General features: G+C 41.9%; 1 protein-coding gene across 2 annotated transcripts in view; it reads left to right on the top strand.

The window, feature by feature from the left end:
- HGFAC (HGF activator) overlaps positions 1-23,787 on the top strand; it is a 38,037-nt gene that overhangs the window by 11,003 nt on the left and 3,247 nt on the right. Inside the window, exons 5-11 of one of the 2 annotated variants that reach the window (XM_067468951.1) lie at positions 4,055-4,165; positions 8,463-8,625; positions 11,137-11,222; positions 11,850-11,960; positions 15,462-15,714; positions 17,048-17,187; positions 22,839-22,979. In XM_067468951.1, the coding sequence (XP_067325052.1) occupies positions 4,055-4,165; positions 8,463-8,625; positions 11,137-11,222; positions 11,850-11,960; positions 15,462-15,714; positions 17,048-17,187; positions 22,839-22,979 (1,005 nt within the window). The remainder of the gene's footprint in view (positions 1-4,054; positions 4,166-8,462; positions 8,626-11,136; positions 11,223-11,849; positions 11,961-15,461; positions 15,715-17,047; positions 17,188-22,838; positions 22,980-23,787) is intronic. The other variant, XM_067468952.1, reaches the window with a different exon arrangement.

Genomic DNA, 23,787 nt, shown 5'->3' with positions numbered 1-23,787 from the left:
CGTAATGATGAAAATAAAATACAGCATATCACATTAAAATACCTTGTGCCATGGATAATAAACAATCATACACTTGGGTTAACAAAAAGGTCTTCATCTGCTGGCAGAAAGAGAGGAGAAGAGTTGCCAGCCTATTTTTATTTATTTATTATTATTATTATTATTATTAGTATTATTTATTTCAAACATTTGTACACCATCTTTCCCAACCCCTGAGAGGGGACTCAGGGCGGCTTACACCGGCAACAATTTGATGCCAACACGTACAGTATAAAACGATATCACATATTAATAAAAAACATTAAGTAAAAACATTAGATTAAAAGTCCAATTAAAACATTATTATCAGACATATAGCCTTATCCAATTCAGAGTCCAAAGACTTAATCCAGAGCCTGTCCATTGTCCATTCACGTAAACATTGCAATTACTATTCAGCCTGCTACCCAAACGCCTGGACTCAGAACCATGACTTGAGTTTCTTCCTAAAGGAAAGGAGGGATGGAGCTGACCTAACTTCACTGGGGATTGTGTTCCACAAGGGGGTGCCACCACCAAGAAGGCCCTGTCTCTCGTTCCCACCAAACACGTTTGCGACGAAGGCGGGAATGAGAGCAGGGCCTCCCGGGATGATCTTAAACTCTGAGACAGGACATAGAGGGAGGTGCCTAGCCTTCTATGGAAGAGCATTCCACAATCTGGATGCAGCCATGAAGAAGGCTCTCTTCCATGTCCTTACTAAATTGCTTGTTAGGGTTTTGGAACTAAGATATTCCCCCAAGGATCTTGAAAACGCAGGCAGGCTCATATTAGGAAATGTAGTCTTCCAGACAGTCTGGACCCAAGCCATATAGGACTGCATAGGTTATAACCAGCACACTTAATTGTGGCTCTAAATAAACTGGTAAAGCTGTTTCAACAAGAAAGTTATTTGTTCCCTGGAACCAGATCTGGTCAGTAGTCTGGCTGCAGTAATTTGAACCTACAGCGGTTTCTGAAGCAGCCCAACATAGAATGTGTTACAGTAATCCTAATGGATGCAATCGAGGCGTGTGTCACCATGGACAGATCTGGCATCTCAAGGAATTAGCACAGCTGGCACACTAGTTTTAACTGTATGAATGCACTCCTGCCTGCTGCCAAGTCCTGGGCCTCCAGGCTCAGATCTGTGTCCAAGAATATGCTCAAAGTACAAACCTGAGATTTCATGGAGGGTGGTGGCCCTGTCCAACACAATCTGAATTCATGTTCACTGGCCTGCCTTTGACTGACCAGAAGCACGTCTGTCTTATTTGGATTAAGGTTTTCACTCATCTAATCCTCTGCTGACAGCAGACACTAATTTAACAACGAGACACCTTCCTTAGAATTAGATGAAAAAGAAAGATAGAGACAAGTGACATCAGCATGCTTTTGATAAAACAGTCCCAAAAGTTTGGATAACTTCTGCCAGTGGTTTTTATGTAGACGTTGAATCTCATGGTGGCCAAAACAGAGATCTCTGGAATATTGCAGACCTGCTTTGGAATCAAGAAAAATCCCCAAGCCCCACCTTCTGAGCTAGCATCTCCAAAAAAACACCAGAATCACTTTAAAAAGTGCCTGCAGTGCCCAGAGAGATGTCTCAGAAAGATACAAAGGGTATTGAAGGCTGCTGAGAGGTGTTATAACTGGAGTCAGAAGATTCAGACGGAGAGGAGGAGCCCAGGAATCTGCAACTCCTGATGATGGTGGTGATTTTTCTGCATCAGAGGAGCCAGTGACTTTGTTGATCTTGGGTTGGCTATGATTTACCTCTCTGTTTTTACTCCTTGCTGGTTTTGCTTATCTGGACCACTGACCCAAAGGCAACTCCTGGTCTGGCTGATGACCACTCTCTTGTTTCGTCATCATCTCATTGAAAATCTGTGACTGACTGGATTTAATTAGCTACTCAACAGCTCTGGGTCTCCAACTACCTGGTTCCTGGGTCACTTGCTAACTGGAACATCGGACAATCCATTGTTGACATAAGTCACCCAGCAAGTTGACCAAAGCTGTCTCTGTCCCATAATCAGGGCTAAAGTCAGATTGTACTGCATCTAGAGCTGAGAAAGGCTCATTCCCCACAGTCCTGCTTCATCTGGAGGCTGTGGTAAGACCTCTTTTAAAGAAACCTTCCCTAGACCCCATTGTAATTGACAACTGTGCTGGCACAACTGTGCCAGGAGTTTAGAATTTCCTTTCTTGCATGGCTAATTTGCTTTAAATTACTTGGGCCATGCATTTTGCAGTAAGATAGCTTCCCTCAGTTTGCAACCATAGGGCCAACGACCCATCAATCATCGTTAGAGCCATTAGATCCGCCCCTTTTCCCAGGTTTGGAGGGGAAAAGGGACTTTTAGCTCAGTTTACAATTGGAAGCCTTACAGATAGGACGTGTGGACTTTTCTCTCCCCACCTGTAAAAAGCTTCATTTCGCACAGCTTTGCTGGGGGAAAATAAGAAAGGTCTCACAGCTTTAATAGGGAAAAAAGGAAAACTTCCATAGCTTTGTTGGGGTTGAAGAAATAGATCTACAGCCAGCTTTGCTAAGGAGAAAGGTTACAGCCAGCCTTTGCTGGGAAATACAGCCAGTTTTGCTGGGCAAAAGGAATGGTTCCACAACCTGCGTGGAAAATCTAAAGGACACCAACTCGGAAGATTCACAGAAGACCTTATCTGGTAAGGGACACTCGGGCAATCCATAATGCAGCTTGGAGCCAGGAGTAGGGGCCTCACACCAGTAAGTTAAAGGAAGATTTGCCCAAGGAGGGGTCAGAAGGTTTCCCCAAGGAAAAGGAACAATTCATTAAGCAGTTGCCTGTCCCTTGTGGGCAGGTTAAGAAAGCTACCAGTTTTCCAGAGTTTTCCAGTATTTAATTCCTTTGTTGAGGATTTAAGCACCAATAAAGAACTTTGTTGAACTTACTTTAAGCCTCTACAGAACTTTGTGGTGGGCAACCCAAGGGCCCTTTAGCTGAGGCAGCCCCAGTGTCCCATTGGGCATACAGAAAGCACGTCCTGCAAATAGACATTGCCATAGGCCCAGCGTGCGACAGCACAACAACTACAGACGAACCTCCAATTTCTGGCCAAGGTACTAGTGCATGTGGTGTCTTTTCAACTCCAAGCATTCCTGGATGAAGTAGATTATCTAGATGAGTATTTCTCAAACTCTGCTCCTCCAGGTGTTCTAGACTTCAACTCCCACAATTCCTAACAGCAGGTAAACTGGCTGGGATTTCTGGGAGCTGAAGTCCAAAACACCTGGAGCAGCAGAGTTTGAGAAACACTGCTCTAGATCCATTTCAGTCTGGGTTCAGGCCTGGTTATGGACAGATAAATAAAGTATAAATCACATTGTTAATGATGATGATGATGATGATGATGATGATGATGCCAGGTCTCCATAATACAAGACAGGCTAGTATATTCAGCAAGTCCTGAAAATATGTTTGTCCTATTAGTATGAGCATTTCCAGCCCTTAGATCTGGTCCAAGGCTATCTAGACTATGGATATCATTATACTTACCAATTTAAGTGTCCTAGGATGCTTGCCAGCTAGTTGAGGGATGGATAGGCATGCAGCCGATCACACAATGTCCCTCAACTTCTGACAGAGACCCCACACTCAACCGGCATGGAAGCAACCTACGTTGCTTCCTCGTCAACGCTGTAAGGCCCTGGCATGGTTAAGCGAAGCTTCCCCCATGTGATGGTGAAATGGCACCAGAGGTGAGGCGTGTGATAAGGTCCATGATGTAGGGGACCCGCTGTGGTTCTCCTGTTCTTATGCTGATAATAATATGATTATTACTTTATACAAGTAAGACAAGTGTTGTGTACATATTTGGAAATAAACAGCTTAATATGACAATTGGCACAAAAAGATAAAAAACATATTGATGCTATCAACCCTCTAAACAAAATGTGCATGAATTACACCTTTATCTGTAATCTAAATATTTGCCAGAAACATACATGCCCTTTTAGCTATGCGTTACATTGGTGTTTTTGGATGTGTTCGTCTAGATTGCACCATCAACCCATGCCTCCATGAAGCCTCTTGCAGGAGAACTGCCTTCACTAACAGGACAGTCTGTGGGTGCAGACATACTTTTGTGGGGAAATACTGCAATATTAGTGAGTACACCAAGTTCTTTGTATACAGTTTAAAGAAATAAGACTGATTGATGTGTTTCCTCTCGTGAAATTATCGCTCTTGTTCTTATTTAACTAAGGACACAATTGCATCCGTCTCACTTCTGTGATTATTTGTGAGCTTTTTGTTGTTTTTGAATTCATTAAAGTTATCATTGGTGTTATGTGCTTTAAAGTTGTTTCCAACATATGGTGATCCTGAGGCAAATCTAAAATGGGTTTCCTAGGAAGGCTGTATTCAAAGAGTTTGCGATTGCTATTCTTTGAGGCTGAAAGTGCATGACTATAATTCAGTAGGTTGCCATAACATGGCAGGGATTCACATCCTGGTCTTCCAGAGTGGAGTCTGGTGCTCAAATTGATTGATTGATTGATTGATTGATTGAGAACTTTTATAACCCATTCTTCTCTACCTCCGTGGAGGGACTCAGAATGGCTAACAGCAAAATTCAATACTATACAATAAATAGCGTCATAAAACAACATACACAATAATATATATATATATATATATATATATATATATATATATAACAATTCATCACGTTAAAAACAACATCCAACTCAGTCGAAAACGTTGTGGTCAAATAACTCTATACCAGATCATCCATCAATCTGCAAATGCCTGATTCCAAAGCCAGGATTTTAGCTGCTTCACCGGGGAGAGAGTTCCATAGCTGAGGGGCCACCACAGAGAAGGCCCTGTCTCTTGTCCCCACCAAATGTGACTGTGAAGGTGGTGGGACTGAAAGCAGGGCCTCTCTGGAAGATCTTAAAATCTTTAATGGTTTATAGGGAAAGATATAAGCTTTAAGCTACAATACCCTACATGGCTCTGGTCCGGTTCAGAGAGCTAAACCAGACCAGAGCCATGTAGGGTATTGTAGCTTAAAACTAGCACTTTGAATAGTGCTGAAACCACTACACCACATTCGTTCCTGGTTATTTAAATTCTGTTGGCCACCATTGACAGTGGTGGTGACCCCATGGCCAGAGGGAGTCATATGCAGGCACAGCAGCCTCGTGTGCAATCACAGAATCAAAGAATCTGAAGAGATCACAAGGTCCATCTAATCCAATCCCCACCCTGCATGAACAATGTAGTCAAAGTACTCCCGATAGATGGCCATCTAGACTCTGTTTAAAACCCTCCAGAAGAGATGCCACCACACTCCAGCATGTTCCACTACTGAACAGCTCTTAGCAGCAGTAAGTTCTTTGTTGGGATCCCTTTTGCTGCAATTTGAATCCATTGCTCTGCGTCCTAGTCTCTAGAGCAGCAGAAAACAAGCTTGTCCCCTCCTCAATGTGACATCCCTTCAAATATTCAAGTATGGCTGTCACGTCTCCTCTCAATCATCTCTTTTTCGAGCTAAATATAACCAGCTCCCTAAGCTGATCCTCACAGGCTTTGGCTTCCAGACATTTTATCATTTTGATCACTCTTCTCTGGATGTGTTCCAGTTTGTCAATAGCCTTCTTGAATTGTGGTGCCCAGAACTGGACACAGTGTACTAAGGGAGATCTAACCAAATCAGAATAGAATACAACTAATGTTACCCTCAATCTCTAGATACTATATTCCTATTGATGCCACCCAGAATGGCATTGGCTGTTTTAGCTGCTGTGTCACATTGTTATCTTCAGCTTGTGGTCTACTAAGGCATATAGGAAGATTAAGTTGGTGAAGAAAAACGTTCTAGTTTATCCATTCTCATGAATAGAATAGCAGGTTCAAATCTGGGGACAGCGTGGATGAGCTCCTTCTGTCAGCTCCAGCTCCCCATGCAGTGACATGAGAGAACCCTCCCACAAGGATGGTAAATCATCAAAAACATTCAGGTATCATCTGGGCAACATCCTTGCAGACGGTTAATTCTCTCACATCAGAAGTGACTTGCAGTTTCTCAAGTTGCTCCTAACACACACACAAAAATCATATTGGCCTCTGGAATTGCCACAAATCATAGCGATTCCAGCAGTGCCTGTTGAGGGGCATAGCGAACCCATGACCCGCATTACCAGACTTGCCGGAAACTCCATCCTATATGGGGAAGTGTCCTCTGCCTGGCTTCCCCCCATTGTTGCCAATGCAACACAGGAAGCTTCCCATGTTGCCTCTGTGGTGGCATATGCCAGTTCCGTTGTAGTTTAGCCATGAAGCCCCACCAGAAGTAGCTCTATGTCGTGGGATGGGAGCCAGCAGACCCTATAGCCAAACTACAGCCGAACCAGTGTATACTGCCAAAAATATCCCCATCTGATGAGATTGCAAGTTAGTCTCCCGCATGAAAGAATTTCACAGCTTGGGAGGAACTACTGAGAAAGCCTGGTCTTGTGTAGTCACCTAATGTGGCTATAAATATGGTAGGACCAAGAAAATCGGAACATCTTAAAAGATAGATTAGACAGATATATAGGAAGATAAGGTTTTTGGTTGTTTTTTTCCAGCCTAGGCCCAGGGAAACCTTGCCCCATCCATCTTCAACATAGATCACCCATCCAGGCAACCAAAGTTATTTCTGTCCCATAAACATGTCTGGAAGCCAGACTGAAATGGATCTAGATAATCCAATTTAATCCAGGAGCCACTCTCCCATAGCTTGCATGAAAATGAGAAGGCTGATAATCACCCAGTATAGTGGGGTGCAGGGATAATTTTTTCAGCAGAGATCACTTGCTATGAAGACGCATTGGAACTTTCTTTTTCTACTCATTTGATCTCACACACACACACATACACCTTGCATCATATGAGCCGGGAAGGGCGAGGATCCAATAAGCATGTGATGGGATCCTCTCAATAGCATCAGGTTAATTTATTATTTATTTATTAACTGCATATCTATACCGCTTTTCTCACCCCTGGGAAGACTCAAAGCGGTTTACAACATAATAAATGGCAAATTCAATGCCTCAAATATATACATAAATATCACATATCCAAATCAGTAAAATATAACTATAGAAAATAACCATTAAAACTATAAAAACATCAAGCATAGACATAAGTGTGAAATATATTATTTCTGCAATTAACAGTGTAGACCCCTTCACTCCCCCCAGGCCCGTAGCCAGGATTTCGTTTCAGGGGGGCTGAATTTTGGGGGGGGGGGGTTCGGGGGGGCTGAGTTTCGGGGGGGCTGAGTCTGAGTGAAAGAGGGTCTACCCTAGCAAACCTTTTGTATCATTACCCCAATACCCCCATGCATATGGGATATATTGAGTATGGTGATCAGATCATGATATGAATAAACATAACAGTTTAAGTAATGCACCAGTAAGGCCTTTTCCCGAACGACCATGAGAATTTCGGGGGGGGGGGGGCTGAAGCCCCCCGAGCCCCCCCCCCCCGGCTACATGCCTGACTCCCCCCCCAACTCTCTCTTGATAGTATTTCAGCCCTGCTTTTTATACCCTCCCTGCTCCCCCCCCCCCCATCCGATCAGATTATTTAGGTACAGATTGAATACAAAATGGGGAGGGTAAAAAAAAAACACATCCTGGGCCTTCTTGGGGGATGGTAAATGTGATAAAGGGTCCTTGGGGCAGGCGGAGGGAGAGTCTTATCTGATGATGGTAGCAGGCTACTGATCAGTTTCGTAAATGTCCAGGGGAACATAGATTTTATCAGTTGTGGAGTCATAAATCAGGTGTGAGTTATCACTTGCTAGTAGACTGAGGATGGGGAGGGACACCGAAGTGTAGCTGCCACCGAGAAGAGTTGGTGTGTAGGCTGCACCTTCCACTCTGGAGGAACCAAAGTCTTCTGCCCTCCTTTTCATGTCCTCCTTGCTGGCAGTTGGTGGGAGGGGGCAGCGAGGTGTAGTTGCTGCCAAGGAGAGTTGGTGTGTAGCCTGCACACCTACACACGAACTCTTAACATTCATTCACTAGACTTCACTCAGTACGTTCACTAAGTAAACATACTGAGTGAAGTCTAGAGAATGAATGTTAAGGGAAGAAGGGAAAATAGCTGTGAGAATTGGAGCAAGACAGGGAGCTGGGTATGAGAATGGGAGTAGGATCTCATGGGGATGTGGAGAAGCTGCCCATAAGAGAAGCTGAATGGTTTTCCAGGAAGTAGCTTGGTTTACTTCTGAGGCCTTCCAACACAAGTCAGTAATAGCTGGACTCTCCCCTCGTGGATTTCCACTTAAGCAGAAATATCAACACAAAACATTCACTGGCCAATTTTATGAAGACACCCTTTACAAGTCAATAAATGGGTTTTGACCAATATTCCTTTAGTGTTGAACTCTTTTGTGTTTGTATCTAGTTCCTAGCCAAGAGTGCAAATATGGCAACGGATTAAATTACAGGGGCATTGTGAAGAAGACAGTTTCTGGAAATAATTGTCTGCCATGGAATTCAAATTTGCTTAATGCTGACCTTGTTGAAAATCCTGTGCAGCTGGGACTAGGAGCACATTCATATTGCCGGTAAGAAAACTGTTTCAAATTATCCTTTCAGGTGCAATGCCTAGCCTGTCTTTCCAAATCAGTATCACTTGCGAATAGTTACTAACTTTATTGGTATAGACAGCAAAAGCAAGCTACACACTTCTTATTGTCAGGACTGAGAGCACAGTTACATGACTTATAAAGGTATTATTATTTGAAATTTGGCATTAAAGGTAAAGGTAAAGGTTTTCCCCTGACATTAAGTCCAGTCGTGTCCAACTCGAAGCCGAAGAGCCAGCGTTGTCCGTAGACACCTCCAAGGTCATGTGGCCAGCATGACTGCATGGAGCGCCATTACCTTCCTACCTATTGATCTACTCACATTTGCATGTTTTTGAACTGCTAGGTTGGCAGAAGCTGGGGCTGACAGTGGAAGCTTATGCCGCTCCCCGGATTCGAATCTGCAACCTTTCAGTCAACAAGTTTAGCAGCTCAGTGGTTTAACCCTCTGTGTCACCGGGGGCTCCATTTGGCATTATATGATTTGAAGTTGGAAACTTTTTCTTTATTTCCTCAACTGAAATGAAACATGGAAATATGGTAGATTACTTTTAAAGGATGAGAGTGATCTTACATTTTTTACGAAGGGATACATTGTACCAGTTGGCATAACAAAACAGCAGAAGTATAAGTGAAATTAAAATATTGATTAAATTCCTGGATAATAAAGATCACAACATTTAAAGAAACAATTGAGGTTTATGTGGAGGAAGATTGTTCAGATGGAATCCTCTAATATGCCTGGTGTCCCAAAACAAATTCCACTATGTTGTCATTCGGATGCAGAAACAATTCAGTGTAAAAATATTTCCTAGAGTATGATTGAGAAAATTGGGAATTTTTTATATCAGTGGCCAACCACTTCCAGATCTGGGGAAGAATCAGCTTAAGGGTTCAAATATAAATTGAATTACGTGGTATCAGGCTCGAAATTTCATCAAGCAATTACATATTTAAAAACAGGATTGTAGACGTCTACCCAACTGAAATGTTTCTAGTCACAATGGCTAAGGCAGTGGTTCTCAACCTGGGGTCCCCAGATGTTTTTGGCCTACAACTCCCAGAAATCCCAGCCAGTTTACCAGCTGTTAGGATTTCTGGGAGTTGAAGGCCAAAAACATCTGGGGACCCCAGGTTGAGAACCACTGGGCTAAGGGATTTGGCTCCTGTCTTTAGTGTTAGTTTAGCTGATTTTGATATGGGCTCCCGAGATGGTCTCAGCAGGATGTGGGAGACATTATTCTACATTATTATATAATCCAGGTTATCAAACCAGATAATCTACATTATCTAATTTGAACTGGATTATATCAGTCTAAACTGCTATATAATCCAGTTCAAAGCAAATAAATCTGAATTTTATATGGCAGTGTAAAAGGGGCTGGAGTGGTCTGTCTGGACAAGGAAAATGGGAGAGTATGCTGGGCAAGTTTTCTTTCCAAAGTGTGCTTACTGCAAAAAGGGAGAAATAAATAAGAAGCTTTACATAAATGGCATTTGACTATGGTGTACCTGTCATACTTTAACTCTACTCTTTCCCCTGTTTGGCAGATGAGACTCTGAAATTAAAGAGTCCTTTCAACTTTTATGGTGCCATTGTAGTAATGCATCTCAATTCTATGATGCATTTTTTCTGTAATAAATAATATCACTAACTAGCACTTTACAAAGACTCCAGAAATAGCCTTCCTGGGCTTTCTTCCAAGGAAACAAGGGAAAGGCATCTCAGAAATTCGTAATTGATTACTAGATGCCAGACTGGACATTACGAGGTTTTGAGAAGATTTAAAGGGGCATCTGTGACAACCTGGTTTAATAAATTTCAAACAGCCAAATGAAAGAAAGAAAAGCAAAATTTACTCTATATTTGAAGTCTTTTGTTGAATATATTGGGGGGGAAGTTGTTCCTTCAAAGGCATTCAGTTTTCTTTAGCCGACTATGTAAGAAGACAGGTTCAGAAGCAAGTTCAGAGAAGTACAAAAAGAATGGTTCAAGACTTGGAGAACAAAACATATGGGGAAAGGTTGAGAAAGTTGCGTATGTTCAACCTATGGAAGAAAAGTCTAAAGGATGATATTATTTCCCTTATTTAGATATCTAAAGAGCTGTTATAGAGACGAAGCTCCTAACTTGTTCTCTGCTGCCCCAGAAGGTAGGAGCAGGTCAAATGAACAACAGTATTGACAGAAGTCTTTCTTTTGAAGAAGACCTCTTCATTTTGTCAGTTTCTTGGTCTCTGTGAGAATCACAGAATCATAGAGTTGGACTCTTTCCAACTCTTTGAGTCTGTGATTCTTACACAGACCGAGAAACTGACAAAATGAAGAGGTCTTCCACAAAAGAAAGACTTTTGCCAACACTGTTGTTTTGGTTTTAGAAGCGAAGAAAAACCAAGCAGTGCTTACCATAAGACAAATAATATAAGTATTTTAGTAACAACAAAGAGTTTTTGTCTATTTTAAGAGGCAATGTCATCTTCATTGCTTTAGAAATCTAGATGATGATGAGAAACCATGGTGTTACTTCATCAAAGACAACACAGTATCTTGGGAATACTGCAACATTACATCATGTGGTAAGTAATACTTCTTACCTGTGGAATTTCCTGTTGACATTAACATGAGATAAGGAAGAATAGAAGGAGGTGAACAAGTGTAAAGAAGAAGCACCAACAGGGACACAGTCTCCCTATCGGTGTTGAGATGGAGATCACCCACTAAGTTCTCAATATGTAGACCAGTGGTTCTTAACCTAAGGTCCCTAGATGTTTTTGGCCTACAACTCCCAGAAATCCCAGCCAGTTTACCAGCTGTTAGGATTTCTGGGAGTTGAAGGCCAAAACCATCTGGGGACCCCAGGTTGAGAACTACTGCTGTAGACCCTCAGATGTTTTGGCTTTCAACTCCCAGAAATCCTAACAGCTGTTAAACTGGCTGGGATTTTTGGGAGTTGTAGGCCAAAACACCTGGGGACCCACAGGTTGAGAACCACTGCACTAAGGTAACCATAGCAGTCTCAATTCTGTATTCTGCTCTGAAACCAGTTTGAAATGGGTCAAGGAAGTGTGTGTCATCCAAGACCACCTAGAGTTGGAGTACAACTGCCTTCTCAATCACCTTGCCCAAAAAAGGTTAGACTCTAGTCTGTAATTATTAAGGTCCAGGGGATCCAAGGAGGGCTAACTACTACTTCTTTTAAACAGGATGGAAAGTTTCCCTCCCTGAGAGATGCATTAAAAATTGGTTGTATTTGAGATTGAATTGCATCTCCTCCCTGGATGACCAGCCAAGATGGACAGGGATCAAGAAAACAGGTTATCTTCCTTATTTGTCCCAGCAGCTTGTCCACATCAACAGTGCTCACCAGTTGAAACTGATCCAGTGTAATATCACTTAAAGAGTTGCTGAACACCTCATTGTTGGCCTCTGCCCCAATGACAGTGTCTAAGTCAGCTCTTATGCAAGATATTTTATCTGCAAAATGATTGTTAAAAGAATCACAGTGAGCTACTGAAGATTCTAGCAGTGGGTTCAAAGGAAGGGCCTCTGGGTCAACCTTTCTACCACTCTGGACATGAATCTATAGACACTATGCATGCAGGAAAAAAATTTCTTCACTGCATGCATTGCCACTTTATAGGAGCAAAGGTGTCGTGTCTTGCCACATGAAAGTCAAAGTGTTCTGCCATCTGCTCTGGCCAGCAAATCTTCAACAAAAGAGGAAAGTTATAATTCTAGGGAGAGGGAGGCATCGTTTTGCTGTCCTGGGCAAATATTTTTGGGACACAGGCTTTGGGGAACTAACTGTTGTTAATAGAAGAGTTTTAAATAATGTAGTGTTAATTTTTATTTATTTACCATATTTATACCCCACCCTTCTCACCTGGGAGGGGGCTCAGGGCGGCCTTGCAACAGGCAGCAATTCGATGCCATACACACATATATTAAAAAATAAACAATTACAATTAAAACCAAGCAATTAAAACATAAATGATTAAATATCAAATATCAATTAAAATCACTCCATCCAAATCATAATCACAAATTTTAACAGTTGTTTTGTTGAATATCAATTATTGTTCACATGTGCTTTTTGTATATTTGTGTCTGTATTGACTTTATAAGGTGCTGTCAGACCCTGTGAAAAGTTGGAAATAATTCAGATTTACCATTCCTTATCCAAAATTCTCAAATTCTAAACACTCCATAAAAGAAAACCATATAAGTGGCTGAGAGGTGACACCTTTGCTTTCTGATTGTTTAGAGTATATACACTTTGTTTCATTAACATAGTTATTTAAAAATATCATATAACTTACCTCCAGGTTATGTGTATAAGATGTATGTGCAACAAAGATGAATTTCCTGTTTAGCTTTAGGTCCCATCTTCAAAACGTATCATTATTTAAACACTTCAGATCTTAAATATTTCAGATAAAAGACAATCTGTCATAACAACAATAACAACAAAATCACAATAGTAACCATTACAGCAGCACTATGATGTGGCAGGAGCAATGCGATCAAGACAGACGGGATTTGAGCTGACAATTCAGCTTTGCCTGTGTGGATTCCCATTTTGCCTTTATAGTAGTGGTGTACATGACATATTTGACATCTGGAGGGGTTGCTTTTTAACACTCCTGAGCGAGGTTGAGGAGCAGCATTCCAGGCAGGCCTTTTCCAAGTTACTGATATCAAACTTGAGGTTGCACTACTGGACCAAAGGCTTGTTCAAAGAGGCACATCATCCTTCACCAGGAGCCTAGACTGACTACTGCTGCCTCCACTGACCTAGATCTGTGCCATCACACTGCTGCTGTCGCCTCCACTTGAGTTGAAGCTCATCTAGTTGGACTGCCATGGTGGGAGCAACAGGGGCTACTAGAGCAAGAAGGGTTTTTTTTCATAGGAGTGACTTGAGAGACTGCAAGTCTCTTCTGGTGTGAGAGAATTGGCCGTCTGCCAGGATATTGCCTAGGAGATGCCCAGATGTTTTATACCATCCTTGTGGGATGCTTCTCTCATGTCCCTGCATGGGGAGCTGAAGCTGACAGAGGGAGCTCATCCTTGCTCTCCCTAGATTTGAACCACTGACCTGTCGGTCTTCAATTCTGCTAGTGCAAGGGTTTAACCCACTGCGCCACTGAGGGCTCCATAGAGCAAGCAGTGGTGGGCCAGCAGTAATGATGGGGTAGTGCTTAGAGTATGGCTGACAAATCTATTTGAGTCTCCTTGAGGTTGTAGCTTAAATTACCATGTGAGACAGGTCTTCCCCAAACCAGTTCATTTACCCATATGATTGCCACTTCCACCACTACCATATTTCCACTTCCGTGCTCTGAGCTTCTCATGGGCAAGGCCAATCCTGACCATTGTACAGCCAACAACAACAGTAGAAAGAGGATGGTAGTGGTGATTGTTGATCTCACTATGGCATATGGCAATCCTAGGCAAACTTGAGTTAATTTGAAGGTAAAGGGGGGCTTTGAAGAAAGGAACGTAGTGTTTGTTTTTAAATGTCCTTGTTGTTTGCACCTGGGATCAGAGGCGGCTCAACCCATTACGCAAAGTAAGAATTTGCAGTATAATTGATTTTGCCCAGGGGCGCTCTTGAGGCGCTCTTAGGGGAAAATAGGCCTCGACATATGCGAGTTGTAGTTACTGGGATGTATAGTTCACCTACAATCAAAGAGCATTCTGAACTCCACCAATGATGGAGCTGAACCAAATATGGCACACAGAACTCCCACGACGAACAGAAAATATATATATCAGTGATTGCTTGGGGGAGGGGGCGCCAAAATACTGTTTGCTTACCGTTGAAAATTACCTAGGGCCGCCTCTGCCTGCAACAGAGTGCTCCCACCAATCCACTGTGCTTTAATGCCACAGATTTATTTTTAATTTTTTTTGGTCATGTCAGGAGCAACTTGAGAAACTGCAAGTTGCTTCTGGTGTGAGAGAATTGGCAGTCAGCAAGGACGTTGCCCAGGGGACATCCTGATGAATTGATGTTTTTATCATCCTTGTGGGAGGCTTCTCTCATGTCCCGCATAAGGAGCTGGAGCTGATAGAGGGAGCTTATCAGGCTTTTCCATGGATTCGAACCTGTGACCTATCGGTGTTCAGTCCTGCCAGCACAGGGGTTTACCCCACTGCATCACTGAGGGCTCCCAATGCAACAGATGGAACAAAACATGAAAACTGCCCTGAACTACTATACGCTGTATTATTTCTTCCTTTGCCATCATAAATCATTATGTTAGTCAGCAAAAGTCTGAATTCTGTACTAGCCACATGGTGACCAAAATATCTCCAAATCTCACTTTTTCTCTGGTGCAATAACCTGGCCAGTGTAATTCATGGATTGAGGCAGAAAGCCAGCCAGCCCCCTTCCTGTAGTTGGACACACAGTGAAAAGCATCATCTGTGTAGGACCTCCCAGAATACAGAGGTCCATTGGGGGAATACTGAATGTCCAGCTCTGGAGAAGTAGCTGGCTGCTTTTCTGACATTCCCCTATGACCACCACCACTCTGTTCCAACAAGGAAATGGCTAGGGAAAATGGAGACTGCAGCAAAGAAAAGGGGGGAGTTAGACAGAAGATATAACATTGTTATCCAATTTGTGCTATGTCTCCCAATCCAGGATCTCAGCCATGGTCTGTCCCCTGATGATGCCACAATCTGAAGAGAGCTCTTCATTTTGCAGCAATGTTCTATGCAATTTAAAGTAAACAGAGTAAATATTCAACAAGTAAGGAGGGAACATATGATAGACAAGAGAGTAAATTTGTCTCTTTCTCATCTAGAGAGCCGGGGAAGACGGCCACCAGCACCATCACCACCACCAGAAATATTAGAGGAGTTTGCTGTGGTCAGGAATTCATGTGGAAAGAGACATAAGAAGCGGAGTTTCCTAAGACCTAGGATTATAGGTGGTTCTTCTGCCTTGCCAGGCTCCCATCCATGGCTGGCTGCTATATATATTGGCCAAGAGTTCTGTGCTGGAAGCCTTATTCGTTCTTGCTGGGTTCTGACAGCTGCACATTGTTTCGCTAGTAGGTAAAGCCTTGTTTGGTATTGTATGAAATCAATTTTGTTTTTATCACTTAGGAAATATGTATGAAGTTATGCAAAAGTACTCCTTGCCAGTGCTGTCTTATAAAAGTAGACTAGTTTTAAAAATACAAGATTTGATGAGCTAATAAAAGGAAAATACCATGTGCCATTTTCATCTGCACCACATTCCCATCCTAATTGTAGAGCAGGAGATGGCATAGGGTACTGTCGCCATGGCTGGGTTTGGCGGGGGGGGGGGGGTGTTTTGCTTTTTGCAGGACTTGACCCCTCCAGATTTTTCTGTGAAAAAAATGTGGGAGTTTGTTTTGATGTCCACAAGGTTTTCAGGAAGTCCCAGTAACAGGAAACCGGGCCCTGGTTCCATCATAGTTGTCTCCCTCCCCACTGTTGAGAAAGAGGCTCTTCTCCTTCCATGGACAAGAGGAATGGGAACATGTAGCCTGTCCTGTCTTCACCAATTTGCTCATCTTCCATAGTCATCATCATATTTGACCATTTATGGCTAAGTTTGATTGTCTTCCAAGGATGGGTCTTCCCAGAAGTTACTGGTCCATAAGTTACTGTAAAGACCTATTCTGGATCAACATAGTCTTTCATAATGAGGACATCGATTTCCAGATGGAAAGTGGTCATAACAAGGTTTTGCTTGGTGTGCTTTCCTCTTGGCATATTTCTCCCTTACACCCTCTATTTACGTTTTTTCAAAATCGATAGCACTGTTGATAACAGCTGATCTCCACTTAGAGCACACGAGGACCAGGGCTTCCCAGTGATCAGACATTTGGCCGAAGTAGCCAGTCCAGCGAAACTGATGGCAGAGAATCATCACTTCAGTACTGGTGGTCTTTACTTCTTTTAGAACACTGATGTTTGTCAGGATTTTTCAATGGAAACACAGATGGAAACACAAGCAAGCATTTTAGTATCCTTACAAATGTCTCAGTCCTTGAACACTCTCTGCTTCATTTGAAAAAAATGCTGCACTCGCAGAGCTCAGATGGTGTATTTCGGCATTTTGTATAACTTTTGTAGAGAGGTTGCTGCCTAAGTAGTGGAAATTGTCCATGTTTTCTAGCTTTACACTATTAAGCTGACATTGCAGAGGGATTGATTTTGTCTTCTGATAAAGTAATTGGGATAGGGATTATAAAGCCAAGCAAGCATGCTCTGTCCCTCCTACACCAGTTTGCTCACCCACCAGGAGGAAATTGTTCACAGGTATACACACACAACGACATAGAATTCCTAGCTGACGCTGACTACTAGTTGAGTATTAATGAGGAGATAAGACCATTTTGCTTTCCTTTTTTTTCAGCCCACTGAAATCAACCATTCGAGTTGTTTTGGGACAACATTTTTTAAATAAAACAACAGATGTTACTCAAGAATTTGATGTGGAGAAATATATCCTGTTTCCTGACTACACAGTGTACAAGCCAACTGAAAACGATATCGGTGAGCATTTTTCTTATCTCTTATTCAGATTGGGAATTAGTGGATATGGACTATACAGCACCTTCCCAAGTATGTCAGATTCCCATATGGAGATTTGTTCTTTGAGAAGAAAGATTTCACTTTCACACTTTCTCATTTTGCCTTGGCAGCAATGAAAATTCAGGCTAAAAGTATTGCCAACATAGCAGTTGACTTTTATGGGGTTGCTCTTAACTAAGGAATTTTATATTTGGGTTGTTGTAGGTTTTTCCGGGCTATATGGCCATGTTCTGGAGGCAATTTTTCTCCTGACGTTTTGCCTCCAGAACATGGCCATATAGCCCAGAAAAACCTACAACAACCCAGTGATTCCGGCCATGAAAGCCTTCGACAATACAATTTTATCTTTGACTAGCTGTCCCCTGCCATGCGTTGCTGTGACCCAGTCTGTGTATATGTGTTGTGTGTGTGTGTGTGTATTTATTTATTTTTTTACAGTATTTATATTCCGCCCTTCTCACCCCGAAAGGGACTCAGGGCGGATCACAATGTACATATACATGGCAAACATTCAATGCCATTTTTGACATACAGACAGATAGAAGCCATTCAGCAGTTCTTCCATTTCGGATCCTGGGGGTTGCTTGATTTGGCCACAGGGGGAGCTGTTGCTTGGTCCACTGTGACACTGAGCCTTTTTGATCATACTTCCTCCTTGCTCTCCAGCATTTTATCTATATAAATAAAAACGTAATGTTCGTGTGGGATTAACAGAACTAAAAAAAACACTGAACAAACTGACACCAAATTTGGACACAAGATACCTCACAACCCAATGTATGTCCTTCATGTCTTTAATGACTTAGATGAAGGGCTAGAAGGCATGATCATCAAGTTTGCAGACGACACCAAATTGGGAGGGATAGCCAATAGTCCAGAGGACAGGAGCAGAATTCAAAACGATCTTGACAGATTAGAGAGATGGGCCAAAACTAACAAAATGAAGTTCAACAGTGACAAATGCAAGATACTCCACTTTGGCAGAAAAAACGAAATGCAAAGATACAGAATGGGTGACGCCTGGCTCGAGAGCAGTACGTGTGAAAAAGATCTTGGAGTCCTCGTGGACAACAAGTTAAACATGAGCCAACAATGTGACGTGGCGGCAAAAAAAGCCAATGGGATTTTGGCCTGCATCAAGAGTGGCATAGTGTCTAGATCTAAGGAAGTAATGCTACCCCTCTATTCTGCTCTGGTTAGACCACACCTGGAATATTGTGTCCAATTCTGGGCGCCACAATTCAAGAGAGATATTGACAAGCTGGAATGTGTCCAGAGGAGGGCGACTAAAATGATCAAGGGTCTGGAGAACAAGCCCTATGAGGAGCGGCTTAGGGAACTGGGCATGTTTAGCCTGAAGAAGAGAAGGCTGAGAGGAGATATGATAGCCATGTATAAATATGTGAGAGGAAGCCACAGGGAGGAGGAAGCAAGCTTGTTTTCTGCTTCCTTGGAGACTAGGACGCGGAACAATGGCTTCAAACTACAAGAGAGGAGATTCCATCTGAACATGAGGAAGAACTTCCTGACTGTGAGAGCCGTTCAGCAGTGGAACTCTCTGCCCCGGAATGTGGTGGAGGCTCCTTCTTTGGAAGCTTTTAAACAGAGGCTGGATGGCCATTTGTCAGGGGTGATTTGAATGCAATATTCCTGCTTCTTGGCAGGGGGTTGGACTGGATGGCCCATGAGGTCTCTTCCAACTCTTTGATTCTATGATTCTATGATTCTATGATTCTTCACTCAAAAAAATGGATTTTGTCATTTGGGAGTTGGTAGTTGCTGGGATTTATAGTTCACCTACAATCACAGAGAGGAGCCCCCGGTGGTGCAGTGGGTTAAAGCACTGAGCTGCTGAGCTTGTTGATCGAAAGGTCGCAGGTTCGATTCCGGGGAGCGGTGTGAGCTCCCGCTGTCAGCCCTAGCTTCTGCCAACCTAGCAGTTCGAAAACATGCAAATGTGAGTAGATCAATAGGTACAACTCTGGCGGGAAGGTAACAGCGCTCCATGCAGTCATGCTGGCCACATGACCTTGGAGGTGTCTACGGACAACGCTGGCTCTTTGGCTTAGAAATGGAGATGAGCACCACACCCCAGAGTCAGACATGACTGGACTTAATGTCAGGGGACTACTTCTACCTTTACCTTACAATCAAAGAACATTCTGAACTCCACCAACAATGGAATTGAACCAAACTTGGCACACAGTTCTCCCATGACCAACAGAAAATAGGAAAGGTTTGGTGAGCACTGTCCTTTGGTTTTGGAGTTGTAGTTCACCTACATCCAGAGATCAAATATTTGGGCATATTGAGTGCTTGTGCCAAGCTTGGAACAGATCCATCCTTGTTTGAGTCCACAATGATCTCTGGATGTAGGTGAACTACAACTCCCAAACTCAAGGTCAATGCTCACCAAACCCTTCCAGTATTTTCTGTTGGTCATGGGAGAACTGTGTGCCAAGTTTGGTTCAATTCTATTGTTGGTGGAGTTCAGAATGTCTAGTCATGTCCAACTATGAGGGTGGTGCTCATCTCCATTTCTAAGCCAAAGAGCACTGTTACCTTCCCTCCTAAGCGCTACCTATTGATCTTCTCACATTTGCATGTTTTCGAACTGCTGGGTTGGCAGAACCTGGGGCTAACAACGAGAGCTCACCCCATCCCACGGATTTGAACTGCCTACCTTTCGGTCAGCAAGTTCTGCAGCTTAGCGGTTTAACCCACTGCACCATTGTGTCCCCTTTAAACATTTGAAGCATAATCTGAATGTCTTATCTCACCATCTATTCCCAGATCTCTACCCCCAACCCTCCTGTTACTTACATAGTCTCATAAAAATACAGCACTGTCAATTCTATTACTTCTACATTATTCTTATTTTATCCATTACATAAAAATATTGTAATGTATTCATAAATTACTCAAGCACAATCTTTCTTAGACATTTGGTGGTTTCAATTGGCCATTGCTTTTACATATGAAAGTAATAAATGGCTTCCAAGTTTTATCAAATAGATATTTCTTCAATTCATCTTTTGCTAATCTTAATCTACATATTAACTTTTGATAGCATTATCATCCATATCCTATTTAGCCAATCTTTTATCGTCAAATTCTGTAACCATTTTCCAGGTTTTCACTATTTCAAGTCTTGCAGCTCATAACAGAAGCCGTAGAAGGGTTTTAATAATCAGGTCCTTATTCTCACTTTTGAATACAGAAATCATTAATAGTGCTCCCCCAAAGTGTATCCCTCTCCCCCCAACTATTTGGCTCATCTATGATAGCACTTCATCCCAGAATCTCCATACTTTGGGGCACATTAGCTACATGTGGCTCCAATCTCCTATTTTCCACACTTCCTTTAATATAGTTTAGAGATTATGCTATTAATTCTATGTAGTTTGAGTGGATATGCATACATTTCCAGAGTTATTTTCTCATAGTTGTGTGGAGATTGCCTTGTAAGCTTGGGCCGGGCTTTAACGCAGCAGGTTAAACCACCAAGCTGCAGTAAATATTGTCAATTGAAAGGCTGCCAGTTTGAAACCTGGGTCAGGGTAAGCTCCTGGCCTTTAGCCCAGCTTCCAGCTACCTAGCGGTTCAAAAGCAAAATGTGAGTAGATACATTAGGTACCGCTTTAAAAGTGGGGAGGTATTCTGAGACACCCATAAGGAATGCTGGCGATTCAATCAAAAAGATGGAAGTTACGAACAAGCACTTCGGCAAGGAGATGGAGCAACAACACACACCACCACCACCCCGGGGCTGGAACCGAGCACAAAAGCCTTCAAGATGCCGAAATTGGGGGGAAAGCTGATATATATATATGTGTGTGTGTGTGTCTATCAATGTATAAATGTCTGTCTTGTTTGTGCATAAAACGGCATTGAATGTTTGCCGTATATGTATGTTCTGTGATCCACCCTCAATCCTCTTCGGGGTGAAGAGGGAAGAATATAAATACTGTAAATAAATAAATAAAATTGGGGTTTCCAAATTAAGTTACATAATTTCTCTTCCATTTTAACCCCTAAATCTGATTCCCATACTAATCTCGATCAATTTAATGATCCAGGTTTTGTTTATTTATTTATTCATTTATTTACAGTATTTATATTCCACCCTTCTTACCCCAAAGGGGACTCAGAGTGGATCACAATACACATATACATGGCAAACATTCAATGCTGTTTTTGACATACAAGACATACAGACAGATAGAGGCCATTCAGCAGTTCTTCGCTTCGTCCACTATGACTTCTACACTAAAGGGTTTTTTAATGAGTTTTTGGGGAAGCTGATTTGGGGGGGGGGGGGGTCGGTGTGATAAATATGATATGTGTATTGAATTAAATTGTATGAAGGTGTATGACTGGGGCCTATATACCCTGAATATACTATTCTAAGATTGAGGCCTGGAAACTGCAAAAGGCTGATGAGGAAAAACTGCTAAACTGCTGAACTACTGACATGACCAGAGACAATGATCAACTGTGGTTGAAAACAACATGTTTACACAGTCAACACAATGGTTCTTTTAAGTTAAGAAGGAAAACCAATATCAATTAAGGGGGGGAAAGCCAACATCTGGTGGAGAGTAAGCATGTTTTCACTGAAAAACAACCTGTCATTTATTTATTTATTTATTTATTTACGACATTTACATGACGCCCTTCTCATCCCAAAGGGGACTCAGAGCGGCTTACAAGATATATATATATATACATATAATATATTATATTATTAGCATAGTACAATATCAATATTATATATTACTATATTGTACCATGCCATTATATTGTAATATTATTAGTAATATTATATGTCATATAAATATAATTATAATATTGTATTATTATTATTACTATTATTTTTGTATTATAATATTAAAAATATTATATTATATTATATTATATTATATTATATTATATTATATTATATTATATTATATTATATTATTAGCATAGCACAGGAGACAAGGTGGAACTGTTTTCTGGCCCCCTCTCTCTTCACTCTGGCCCAGAGCAGCAATTGATGCTGGGATGGGGGGGCTCTTTTACAACATTTTGGAAAAACAACAGCAAGAAATATGCTATATAGGAGACCTTTTTACTATCCAAAAGTGTGGCAGACAGGAAGAGTCTATACACTCACCTCCTTCTCCAAGGGACGGAGAAGATGGTGTATCACAGAATGGTAGATTTGCAGGGAAAGCAATCTGGCCTACATTCAGTTCTTTTCTCCAGGATAAGGAAGAAGGGATGGTAATGTATGCATGATGAATGAATGTGTGTATGTGTACAATGTAATATCCTCTTTGTTTGTGTAATCAATGTAGTTATATATAGTCTGTGAGTCTACTTAATTCTCAGTAAAGTGTCTGATATACTCTGTCTCACTGTGAATGGAATAAAAGAACAATGTTTTAAAAGTATTTATGACATCATACTCACAAAAGAAGGGTCCAGGGGCTTGTATGATTTGTCACTGCAATTTCCCCAGTCCTAATACAAATATAAATTTCCCCAGTCCTAATACAAATTATGCTGCTTTCACTCTGGATCTGCCTTTATGCCTCTCTCTCTCTTTCTCTCTCTCTCTCTCTCAGCTTTAATTAAACTGAAGAAATCCAAGCAACGTTGTTCAGTTAAGTCCCAGTTTGTCCAACAAATCTGTCTCCCAGAAAAGGGAATGTCATTCCCAGATAATTACAAATGCCAAATTGCTGGATGGGGACACTTGCATCAAAGTAAGTTAGACAACAATTTTTTTGTTATGTGTGTTATTGTGGAACTAATGAGAGACATAAACATAGAGTCTAACTGGACATTAGAACAATCATAATTAGCTACATACATTGCATTGCGTCTTTATATTGCTGATTGTTGTTCATTCGTTCAGTCGTTTCCGACTCTTCGTGACCTCATGGACCAGCCCACACCAGAGCTCCCTGTCGGCCGTCACCACCCCCAGCTCCTTCAAGGTCAGTCCAGTCACTTCAAAGATCCAATCCATCCATATTGCCCTTGGTCAGGCAATATGGATGGATTGGATCTTTGAAGTTTTTCCTTCCATTTCCCCCAGCATCGTTGTCTTCTCTAAGCTTTCCTTTCTTCTCATTATGTGACCAAAGTACTTCAACTTTACCTCTACTATCCTTCCGTCCAATGAACAGTCGGGCTTTATTTCTTGAAGTATGGACTGGTTGGATCTTCTCGCAGTCCAAGGCACTCTCAGAACTTTCCTCCAGCACCACAGTTCAAAAGCATCTATCTTCCTTCGCTCAGCCTTCCAGCTCTCACATCCATAGGTGACTATGGGGAATACCATTGCTTTAACTATGTGGATCTTCATTGCCTCTATTTCCCAGTTGTCAATCATTCTTGTTGCCATAATCTTGGTTTAGCTGCAACCCAGCTTTTGCGCTTTCTTCTTTAACCTTGATTAGAAGGTTCCTTAGCTCCTCCTCACTTTCGGCCATCAAAGTGGTGTCATCTGCATATCTAAGGTTGTTAATGTATCTTAAATCTCCATTGTGTCTCCTGCTAAGAGAGAGG

Source organism: Anolis sagrei, chromosome 5 (assembly GCF_037176765.1).
Source record: "Anolis sagrei isolate rAnoSag1 chromosome 5, rAnoSag1.mat, whole genome shotgun sequence".
NCBI lineage: Eukaryota > Metazoa > Chordata > Lepidosauria > Squamata > Dactyloidae > Anolis > Anolis sagrei.
The sequence above is the reverse complement of the archived record's forward strand: the minus strand, read 5'-3'. Positions and strand labels throughout refer to the sequence as shown.